A 12,181-nucleotide genomic window follows, 5' to 3' on the forward strand; every position below is an offset into this window, starting at 1 on the left:
GTGGTTAAAGTTACAGTCCCTCGGGCAGTATTAACAGTCCGTCTATAAATAGGGTTACCTAGGGTTTCATAGGATTTAGACAATGGTCGCTTTGGCACCTGTAGCCGCATTATTCATCTGCGGGAACAGCACTGTAGCTATACTAATTAAGCAGCAAAATAATAAAATCACAAATTCGGAAGCATCAAACCTCTCCTATACATTGGGAATTGCAGGGTCTCCAAGGACAGCCGGGAGCTCCTGGGTGCCACAAAAACGACGAGAGGTGTGCCTTTTTTCAAAAATGCTGTTTTTGAATATAACTCGAAGCATTGGCCAAAACAGAGAAATCTTGGTAAAAAACACAATTTTTTTTTTTTTAAATGTATTTTGTGCGTGTACTCGAGAGAGGAGCCGGACTGCAGGAGTTGGGAGTAGGCAGGCCTCCCCCAGAGACATTCTGCCACCTTTCTCCATGCCCCGGGTGGCAATGGCGGGTGTGTGAGGGGGTCCTCCCACATAGCCCGCCCTACCTGCTCCGCTTTGAAGCCCAACGGGGCAGAGGGACTCCCTATAAGGGAGTGAGAGGATCTAGCCCGCTCAACCACCCCCGTTAGTCCTTCGCCTCTCTTTTTAGAGACCGCGTGGTCAAAGTGCGTGCATGTTAACCCAATTTCGAGTGCGTGTGTAAGTGTGGTGGTTTTTGTGGGAGGGGGGTGGGCGTACTAAGCGCAGGCTTACCTCGCATAGCACACTAACCGGGAGCCGGGCTGAGACCACTAAACTCAATTCACATGTAGCCAAGACCGGGTAAAAACACAATTTTAAAAAAGTTTACTCGCCCCAACAACGTAAGAGGGAGGTTCCGCCATTGGGTAAATTTGGTACAAAAGGAGGAAATACATGTTTATATGTTATCAAAGTATTTTGGTAGTGGTAACTGAATATGAATTCCCAAATAGTTAAAGGCATAAGTTGTAGGGGTCAATTCGGAGGTAGTGAAAGAGGAATCAATAGGAAAAATACAAGCTTTCATCCAGTTGACTTTGAACACCGAAAACGACCCTAATTTTTGAATGATCTTTAAAGTATTTGGTATACTATAGATTGGGTCAGACACATACAAGAGCATGTCATCAGCATATGATGAAACTCTTTCTTCTAGTGAATGGAGATTGACTAATTCCGCTAGGGCAGCCCTCAAAAATTCCACTCGCCTGCTTGCATTTTGGGAGTGGATTTTAAATGCTGGCAAGCTATGGCTGCCTGGGTGCGGGGGGGTTTGTATGGAAGCCATTATCCCAGCGATCAGAGGGGAAGAGAAAGCAGAGCCGTCGTCCGGATTATCAGAGTGACAGAAACATAACAGCTTTTATTTCAATAGCTGTGTGTTCCCCACTGCGCGCCGTTACAAACAGCCCCCTCCTCTTTGTCTGGGCACTTTGATAGACAGATCACCCGTCCAAGTCTGGGACGGGCGATTGGTCTATCAAAGTTCCCTGGACGAGGGGTCGCATTGGGGGCACAGGCTGCACTGGCGGGCACAGGCAACATTGGTGGACATGGGCAGGCTGCATTGTTGGGCACGGATAAAGTTGTTAATATTTATTTTTATAACTTAAGTCTGCATAAAACATTTACCTATTTATCGGGGTATTGCGCGCTCCGGCGTATAGCACGCACCCCTAATGTTGACCCGACAACCTGTAAAAAAAACAAAAAAAAAAAACATTTTATTACTTACAGTTTTGGTGTCTTGCCCGGCATCCTTGTCCGGTGCGGTGTCCATCCGCGGCCTCAGTGGTGTCCTCCCGGCTTCTCCCGTGCTGTCTCCGAGTCGAATCCTCGCTTCCCGCGCTCAGTTTGAAGCCTCCGCCGACATATATCGAGCGAGAAGATCACCGCTCTTGGTAGGTCTATTGTAGGGTCGTTTCACAAATATAGGACTCCAAGGGTGCAGGCAATGCACTAAGGCAAATATTGGTATAAAGATGAGGGATGGACAGCCGCACTCCAAACCAAACGGGTTGTCTTTATTCAAATCAACAGCAAGAACACAGCAGATCACAGCAATAGGAACAGGAGAATACCGACGTTTCGTACTGGCTTCAGTGCTTATTCATTGCTTATTATAGCCATGAATAAGCACTGAAGCCAGTGCGAAACGTCGGTATTCTCCTGTTCCTATTGCTGTGATCTGCTGTGTTCTTGCTGTTGATTTGAATAAAGACAACCCGTTTGGTTTGGAGTGCGGCTGTCCATCCCTCATCTTTATACCAATATTTGACATATATCGAGCGCAGTACACTCGTGCACGTTCGGCTTCTCACGCATAAACGTCACAGAGCGTGACCACGAGCGAAGCCGAGCCTGGCCGAATGTACCCGAGTGTACTGTGCTCGGTATATGTCGGCGGAGGCTTCAAACTGAGCATGGGAAGCGGGTGTCGGCATATATCACGCACCCACGATTTTGCCCTGATTTTCAGGGGAAAAAAGTGTGCGGTATACGCCGATAAATACGGTAAGTGTAATTTCATGAGATAATTTATAAGGGCGTGTTTAGGGGTGGGGAAGGGTAGGGTTTGGGTACGGGGCAACTAGTGGCGAGTAACCCTTGAGGCTCAGGACTTGAAATTTTGAGCCCTGTGCTAGGGGTTCAATGGCCATAGCAAATAAGAGGGGAGAGCGGACACTCTTGTCATGGAAAAGGGTTCAGATATGATACCATTAACATTTGATGTCTGTAAACACTGATATTTGCTTCTGGGTGGCCGCCGAGAAATCTGGGAACATGAAGATGCAGTTGCCATTGTAAATTATGTCCCCCAACGATCTGGCTGACCGAAGAATGGCTTGCTTATCCATGTAATGCAGGATTTTTAACAAAATATGCAGAGGTGGTGCCCCAGATGGTAACAGACGGAGTGGGACTCCGTGAGCTCTTTCAATAGCGACGAAAGCAAGTCCGGTGGCAGAATAGATCTGATCCAGGTTTCTATAAATCGCTTAGGCTCTTTGCCCTCAGAGAAGCGAATAAAACGCAGATTATTTCGCTGCAGATGATCTTTTAGGTCATTCAATTTAGCAGAGTGGTCAGCAAATTGTTGAGTGGCACGGACCTCAGCAGTTAGATGTAATAGCTTTCACCACATGGCTGTTCCTTTGTTCAGCTGCAATTACTCTAGTGCAAATCGTATGCATATCATGCGCATAAGAGATAGGTCCATTTTGACCAAATCTATTTGAGTAGTTAGAACATTCTGGCATGTTTGAATAGAAGCCATAGCAGGTTTCGAAGTAAAGTCAAATTCAGCAGTCAGTGGCAATAGAGACATCACTGATGGGAGGCTGACTAGAGGGGCTGGCTGCAGCCTGTTCTTCCTCTAGGTCTTCTCCCCATTCTCCACCTCTGCCATATGCCAGAGGCTGTGTATACAGGAAAAATTGATTATGGAGCCAGTAACCCGAATCAATGCGGGACTAGAAAGAGGATGAATTCAGTCCTAATGCATCCACAAAATTAAAGTTCATGTAGGAGTAGCAATGTTGAGGAGCAAATAAAAAACACCTTGAACCAGTAAAAATTGGAGGCTTACCGAATGGCAAGCAATGTGAGCTTGCGGCTGCAAACCCCAGCCAGGGCCTTTAAAATGATCCTCGCAGGGGAAAGTGAAGAGGATTCTTGAAGTCTCCACCGAAAACCAAATTATTGGACCGTATCATAGGAAGAAAACATTCAATGGTGAAGTATGTTTGATCAACACACACATAAGGTAAAAAGTGACTTTAAGTACCACCATCACCAGCACCCTATAAATAGGAGGCTTACCAGAGCATGTATGAACATCAGCAAGTGGCTAAAACCCTAGCCTGGGCCTTTAATTCCTGGGCTGTAATGATAGTCCTACGTATCCTCTGTGAAGGGATCCATGCTGTCAGCAGTCCGCTCTCCGCAGTGTATGCTCTCAGGACGGTGTATACGAGTCTCTAGTAATTACTAGAGACTCGTATACACCGTCCTGAGAGCATACACTGCGGAGAGCGGACTGCTGACAGCAAGGATCCCTTCACAGAGGATACGTAGGACTATCATTACAGCCCAGGAATTAAAGGCCCTGGCTAGGGTTTTAGCCACTTGCTGATGTTCATACATGCTCTGGTAAGCCTCCTATTTATAGGGTGCTGGTGATGGTGGTACTTAAAGTCACTTTTTACCTTATGTGTGTGTTGATCAAACATACTTCACCATTGAATGTTTTCTTCCTATGATACGGTCCAATAATTTGGTTTTCGGTGGAGACTTCAAGAATCCTCTTCACTTTCCCCTGCGAGGATCATTTTAAAGGCCCTGGCTGGGGTTTGCAGCCGCAAGCTCACATTGCTTGCCATTCGGTAAGCCTCCAATTTTTACTGGTTCAAGGTGTTTTTTATTTGCTCCTCAACATTGCTACTCCTACATGAACTTTAATTTTGTGGATGCATTAGGACTGAATTCATCCTCTTTCTAGTCCCGCATTGATTCGGGTTACTGGCTCCATAATCAATTTTTCCTTAATTTTACCGTTTAGATTTTTTAATTTAGCGCAACAACTTTTTCCCTTTGTTCTATGTGGTTGTGTTCGTATTAACACCTCGTTGTTGCAGCTTTACTAGCAATTTATTGACTTTTATTTTTTAGCGCGGTATTTTTCTTCTTTTGTGTATACAGGAGACATGGTAGGGACAGCCTTAGGAGGGGGCAAAAGAACTTGAAAATGTCCTTAATAGCAGGAGGAGGAATGTAGCCAGGCAGAGGGATTTCCAGAATTTTTTTTTATTACCTGTCCCCGGCAGAGAAGCAGCTGCTGGAGACTTCTGTACTTTCTCCCTCTGCGGCTGTGGAGGAAGCAGCATCGGCCTGCCACCACCTTGAAAGCTCCAGAGAGACCCCGCTGAAAGTCAGTCAGTCCCCTTGCATTTTTGGGCATGTTCTGCCTGATTGTAACCATCTGGCCGGGGGCAACAGGGTCTCAAGTAGCTGTGGGTGTGCTGTGATCTGGACACCAATCCGCTGTGCCAACAGGATCGGTGAAGGCGGCCAAGGGGGGTAGACGAGCAGTGAAAGTGTGCTGCTTACATGTACACGTCTGGAAGCACAACATTTTTTTTTACACAACATGGAGAAGAAAAAGTGCTGAGGAAAAAAAAAGTAAAACAGGATGCTTACAGTTGGAGTTTTCAGCAGGGTCCCTAATAATCTGTTCCTGAGGCTGGAAGAGCTAATTTTCTCCTCTTCAATTTTAGAGTGTTGAGGATCTGTGACCAGCTTGATCTCATGAACATCCAGTTCTTCGAGCCCCTAGAGAACATGAAGAAAAAGCACAAGGTAAGATTACAATATTCTGGGTGAACCTGCACAGGTCTGGAGTATTATGTGCTGCTATTTTAAAGGTATGCTAACAGACTTGCAGAAAATAGTTTTTAGGCCTCGTGCACATGGGCATACTTAACCACTTAAGCTCCTGAAGGTTTTACCTCCTTCATGACAAAGGCATTTTTAGCTATTCGGCACTGCGTTACTTTAATTGGCAACTGAGCAGTGACAACACTGTATAAAAATATATATATATTTTTGCACACAAATGGAGCTTTCTTTTGGTGGTATTGGATCACCACTGGGTTTTTTATTATAAAAATGAAAAAAAGACAACATTTGGAAACAATTTAATTTTCACTTTCTGCTATAACATATCCAGTTAAAAAAAAAGGCTTCATAAATTTAGCCTAAAAGTAAAGATTTGGTAAAAAAAAAAAAAAAAAAAAAGAAGGAATTTTTGTATTTACCGTAAAATCCTTTTCTCCGAGTTCATGGACGGACACAGCACTCGACAAAATGGGACGTCCCAAAGCAGTGTCAAAAAAACGAGGGATGGGAACAGCATTAAAAGGAGTTGCAAACCTTTAAACGGCCGCCTACAAAATCTTGCGGCCGAAGGAAGCATCCGAAGATGCACACACATCAACCTTGTAAAATTTAGTCACTGCCTTACACACCTGGGAAATGGACGCTTGGTGTCGGAAAGTCCAAGAGGCACCTATTGCCCTGGTCGAATGCGCCATTACAGGAAAGGGGGGCGCCCGCCCCTTTAACGCATAAGCCTGGATCACGATCTGTCTGATCCACCTAGAAATGGTGGACGACGAGACCGCCAGGCCCTTTTTAGGACCAGCCACCGAAACGAATAGCGAGTCGGACCCCAGAAACGGAGCAGTAGCCGAAAGATACACCCGCAGAGCCCAAACAACATCCAAGGAGTGCAACACAATCTCCTTTGGATCAGACAGGCGAGGACACAAGGACGGGAGGGACAATATCCTCATTGAAATGAAAGGATGAAACGACCTTAGGAAGAAAGGAAGGTTGCGGACGCAGCACTACCTTATCCTTGTGAAGGATCAGAAACGGAGCCTTGCAGGACAAGGCCGCCAGCTCAGAAACACACCTGACAGATGTGATCGCCACCAAGAAGACCACCTTCTGAGACAATGTCAGCAAGGGGATCTCCCTAATGTTCTCAAACGGAGGTTTCTGAAGAGCCGAGAGAACCAGGTTCAAATCCCACGGAGGCAGCGGACCACAGAGGCCACATGTCGAACCCCCTGCACGAACATCCTCACTAGAGAGTGAGCCGCCAGAGGCTGTTGAAACAAGACAGCCTTGACCATACTCAAAGCCAGCTTCTGGTCCACCCCATGCTGTAAGAACAGCAGGACCCTTGACACTGAATAGGTGCACGGACACCACCCCATTTTTTCAGAGAGCGAAAAGTAAGCCTTCCAAGTGTGATGTTAAATCTTTCTGGAAGCCAATTTACGCGCCCTCAACATGGTAGAAATCACCAAATCCAACAGGCCCGGTCCCTCAACACCTGGCTTTCAACAGCCAGGCCGTTAAAACCAGCGACCGTAATCAGGATGAAGTATGGGACCTTGCGACAGAAGGTCCTCTCGTAGCGGCAGACATTAGGGAGCGTCCGCCACCAGACGCACCAGATCGGAGTACCAGGGACGCCAAGGCCAATCCGAAGCGACCAGGATCATTGAGATCCTTTCGGCCTCCACTCTGCAAAGCAGACGAGGAAGAAGCTTTAGAGGAGGAAACGCATAAAGCAGCCGATACCGACCCCACGGCGCCACCAACACGTCCATCACGTCTGCCCAGGGGTCCCTTGATCTGGCCACGAACCTCAAAACCTTCCGATTGAGATGAGACGCCATGAGATCCACGTCCGGCATGCCCCATCTCTGACAGATGAGGTGAAACACATCCGGGTGTAGAAACCATTCTCCCTGGTCCAACATCTGACGACACAGGTAGTCAGCCTCCCGGAATGTATACGGCCGACAGAGCCGGCACGCTCTGTTCCGCCCACCTCAGCATGTGAGCAACCTCTGAAGCTGCTGCCGCGCTTCTTGTTCCTCCTTGATGATTGACATACGCCACCTTCGTGGCGTTGTCCGACTGGATCCTGACCGTCGCCCCTGCAGTCTCAGACCACGCGAGAAGGCAAAGCTTGATCGCCCGGAGTTTCAGGACATTGATCGGCAAGCAGGATTCCTCCGGAGTCTAGCGACCTTGGTCAGACTGGACCCCCCAGACACCCCACCAGCCGGTAAGACTGGCGTCCATCGTGATTACCGTCCAGTGACAGGGGAGGAACGACTTCCCGGATAGAAGAGCCGGTGATGTCAGCCACCACACCAGGAGGACCTGACCCGGTGGCTCACTTGGATTTGATAATCCAGGTACGAAGGACTCTCGTCCCATCTGAGCAGAATCTCCTTCTGCAGCACTCGAGTGTAAGATTGAGCATACGGCATTGCCTACAAGGAGGCCACCATGAGACCCAGGACCCACATGCAAAAAAACTGAGAAAGACGACCAGCTTTGGGATGCCAACCGCTGCACTGCCGTCCGAAGAGACTGCAGCTTTTCCACCTTCCAGACGCTTCGGCTGCAGCTGGAGGGAATAAATCTGCGCGGAGGACGAGAAAGAAACTATCTTGTACCCTGAAGAAACCACTTCGCAAACCCATTGGTCGAAGATCAGAGACGACCACTGAGTCGCAAAGACGTCCCCCCACCTGAGAGATGGGCGGGGGCAAACCTCCATGCGGACTGTGGTTTCGCCGCAGGCTTGTTGGGTTTGCGAAACCAAGGTCTCTTCTGACCCTCAGCAGGCGCTTTGTCAGCCTGGGAGCGTTTACCCGCAGCACTGGGAGGACAAAAAAAATGCATGTTCGCAGTGAACAGTTGCCTGGGGAATCGCTCATGGCTCTTTTTGGATTGCGGGAGCAGGGTGCTCTTGACACCTGTAGCATCCTTGATAATATCATCAAGAGAAGCACCAGTCTGTCGCCCTTAAAGGGCAAATCCATCAGACCCTTCTTAGAAGATTGGTCCGCCGACCAATACTTAAGCCAGATCAGGCGGCACAAAACCACCACATAGACCGAGGCCCTGGATAGCAAGGGAATAGTATCCAGATCCGACTCGCAGACGAACTTAAGGCCCTGCACTAATTGGTCGGCCAAAGCCACCTCATCCAGGAGGTGCCAGATTGGCTTTTAGCCCCCGGAGCAGTATCTTTGCCCATTCCGTCAGCGTTTGAGACACTAGGGCCCCAGCCACCGCTGGGCGCACAGCCGAGTCCACCACCGTGAATAGATAGCGTGCCATCACCTCAGCCTTCTGGTTAGCAGGGTCCTTGAAAGCAGGAGCCCGTTCCACCAGAATTGTGGTGACCTTGTTGAGTCTGGACACAGGAGGGTCCACTACCAAAGGAGAGGTCCATTTCTTCAGGAAACTCTCCTCATAAGGATACCGTACCGCCACATTTTTTGGGGCAGAAAACACCTTCTGTGGTTTTTCCCAATCCTTGTACAAAAGCTTATCAAGATAAGAAACACAAGGAAACACTTTTGAGGTGCGGGACAGCTTACGGAACCTAAAATGGGACCGACGCCTCTGCTGCTTCTGCAGAATCCTCCATCTTCAATGTATGGCACACTGCAGTGATCAGTTCACTGGCCAGAGCCTTTTTACGTGCTGATCCAGACCCAGAGTCCTCCTCACTATCCGAATGGCCGCGTTCCGCGGCCTCTGACGCATCAGAATCCTGGCCATGAGCCGAAGCCGGGCCCGATTCAGCATCAGAATTGTCCCCGGAAGATGGCGGGGGCGTTTTTTACCCCCCAAGGCCCCACGCGCCGATTCCACCCTGGCAACAAAGGCCTCCAGGACTCCCGACATAGCATCCACTGACACATCAGGAGCAGGGGCCCCAGCCGCTAACTCAGGTGTTTCTGGAGAGTAGACACTGGCTTCTGACATCATGCTGATCCACACGTGTGGCACAGGACCAAGGCCCAGCATGCTGACTCCCCCTCCTAGCTGCTGCAGAGAATGAGGGATCCCCAGAGGACTCGCCAACCCAGCAACGGAACCACACAGTTGTTGTCCGCCTCCCGCCTGAGAAGTCACCCAGCGTCCTCAGTAAGAGACACGTCTGCCCTTCGCGATGCGCGCCAGCCGTCCGCGCAAAAAAAGCCAGTCACAAGAGGCCAAAAACTCAGCCAAAATGGCTGCAGAGCGGCAGACTGATGAAAAATGGCCGCGAGTGACATTAGAGACCATAGCGGCGCCGCCAAAATGGCAGCCGGCCGCGTGAAAAAAAAACAGCTGTCCCTAGTCCCCCCACTAGGGACAGCTGAACAACCCCCCCCCGCAGGAGGTGGACAGCACAGCCCCCGTGCTGGAGGACCCCCCCCTTATCCACCTAGCAGCCAACCCAGTGCAAGGAGGAGGGAAGGAAGGAAGGAGAGGAAGCAATGAGATGTACTATACCCCAGTGCAGCCTTCCCAGGAATGTCTAGCCACATCCACCCCACAGAAGTAGGGGAAAAACAGCTACTTACCTGTACAGGGTGGACTTGCTGGAAGCATTCCTGACAGGCCATCTTCCGCATGGCGATGGAGATGGCTGTCAGCCCGGCACACTGTGAATCATGCCTGCAGTCCGGTCATATGCGTACCCCGGAGCGCAAAGTTCACTGGCCACCCCTGGAACGTCGGGGCATGTCGTGGACAACCCAGCGCATAGCTACGGTCGGCAAACGCTCACTGGCCGAAGCTGGGGAGACTCCAAGGATTTGAGATCCAGCCTGTCACCCAGCCAGCAGTTGCTAGCAGATCACAGGAGCAAAAAAAAAATCCAAGAGCCGTGGGCCCGAAGGAAGCCATGTCCTTCCCCTATACTTGGCAGAAAAAAAATGAGCTGCATGGTGGGAGAGGGGTTGTACCTAGAGGGACCGCCCCCAGGGTGGTGCTATACAGCTTGTTTGATGCGTTTAAACATTAACCTGTTTCTGCCTAGTCCTCTCCTAGTTGAACACTGAATATCTACTTTGTCAAGAGAGTGCTGTGTCCGTCCATGAACAAAAGAGAAATATGGTATATGTACTGGAATTCTGCAATATGGTGGGCAATCTGTCATTACACACTGACAAGCATACAGTGATCAGTGCTAATACTATACACTGTCACTGTACTAATGACACTGGCAGGGAAAGAGTTGATATCTAAAGGTAATGAAAGGGTTAACAGTGTGCCTAACAAGTGTAATATATGCTGCTTTTTTGGTATTATATGTGGTTGATTTTTCTCCCTGCTTTGTCTGCATTGGATGTACAGGTGTTCCGTGTACTCATGCGCGGGCAGCTCAATTCATGTCTAAAGGGGCACAGCCACTGGTCCCAAATTGACAGCATGTGGGTGCGTGTTCCTGAATGCACACCTGGACCCAAGCCTTACTAAATAACTGCCTATGCAAGTAAGGGGTGTCCGTAGATAAAAAACTTTTACCAAAGTTGAATTTTGCCCTTGCTATAGGTGTAGCCCACTTACATACCTCAAAGTCTGACTGAAAAACTCCCAGAGACCCCCCCCCCCCATCCTGCCTTGTTGTTAGGATGTTGCCAAGACACTCACAGTGGGGTGAGTGTCGAGTTCGGTATTCGTGTCTATGGACGCATATGGGGGTTATAAGAGGAGCTGCTGAGGGACCCCAAAAGTCAAAGATTCAGGCCACTATGTGCAAAACGAGGGGCACAGTGGAGGCAAGTATGACATGTTTGCCATTTAAAAAAAAAAATGGAAGCCTTACAATCACTTTAATAGAGAAACAGCAAATTGACTTTGTCGAAGGCATGATTTGTAATGTGTATATAGTGTTTGCACACACAACACACAAAACTCAATTTAGTCACATACACTCCTTCAATACAAAGTGTGAATGGGGCCTTAGATGCAAGGGATCACTACCATACTAGAATCATTGCAGTCTTAGGAATTGTTTAAATTAACGGTGTAAAAATGCAGCACAACCACAAGGTTTTACCATCCCCAACTGCTCCCCCTTTAGCTGAAGGGGCAGTGGCTGAACACATGCCATGACTGCGATACTCTGCTTCATGGCTGTGGTGGAAACTATACCTCCTTTTGTGCTAGGTGGGCACTACCGCTTGCCAGACAAAACCAATTATAGCAAATGGAGCCACACTGCAATTGCGCACAATGTGCATGTTTGCAAAGCAGCACTACAGCATTTAGGGGGTTCAAATACATAAGGTGATACAATATGTGATGAGGAGGTGCAGATCACATTTTAGTCTAAAGCAGGTGTAAATGCGTCATACCTGTGTTATTTCTATCTTGCAGCATGCCAAAGAATAATGGCTTACTGCAAGACTACAGAGGAAGGGCTATGGGAAGTTATTATGAAGGTGTTTTCTTCATATGTAAATTAATTGGTTCTCAGAGAGCAGGGCTCTGGAAGTGTGGGATCTGAGGGTGGGAGTCACCCTAGTTAGCATACTTAAAGGATCACTAAAGGAAAAAAAAATGTTTTGCTGAAATGACTGTTTACAGGGTATATAGACATAAAAGTTAACTGATTCCTTTCTTTTAAAAATGATTTAAAATTGAATTCAATCTATCATATAATGTGCCTCTAGTTTCACTTTCGGTTTTAAAGGTACATACATGAAGTTCCGGGTGAGAGGTGAGTCGGGAAGACTCACAGAACAAAAACAAACAAATCCAGGGCAGTGTTTTGTTTTTAAAATGAATCTGATTGGTTATGAGGAGTTTTAGACACACA

At 48.2% G+C, this 12,181-nt stretch overlaps 1 protein-coding gene across 4 annotated transcripts in view; it reads right to left on the reverse strand.

The window, feature by feature from the left end:
* Positions 1 to 12,181, reverse strand: part of COASY (Coenzyme A synthase) — an 855,545-nt gene that overhangs the window by 517,301 nt on the left and 326,063 nt on the right. For 3 of the 4 annotated variants that reach the window (XM_040331796.1, XM_040331792.1, XM_040331794.1), the window contains exon 4: positions 5,188 to 5,319. The exons of the other annotated variant lie outside the window; for it this stretch is intronic. In XM_040331796.1, the coding sequence (XP_040187730.1) occupies positions 5,188 to 5,319 (132 nt within the window). The remainder of the gene's footprint in view (positions 1 to 5,187; positions 5,320 to 12,181) is intronic. 4 annotated transcript variants of the gene reach the window in all.

The sequence above is a fragment of the Rana temporaria genome, chromosome 12 (genome assembly GCF_905171775.1).
Source record: "Rana temporaria chromosome 12, aRanTem1.1, whole genome shotgun sequence".
NCBI lineage: Eukaryota > Metazoa > Chordata > Amphibia > Anura > Ranidae > Rana > Rana temporaria.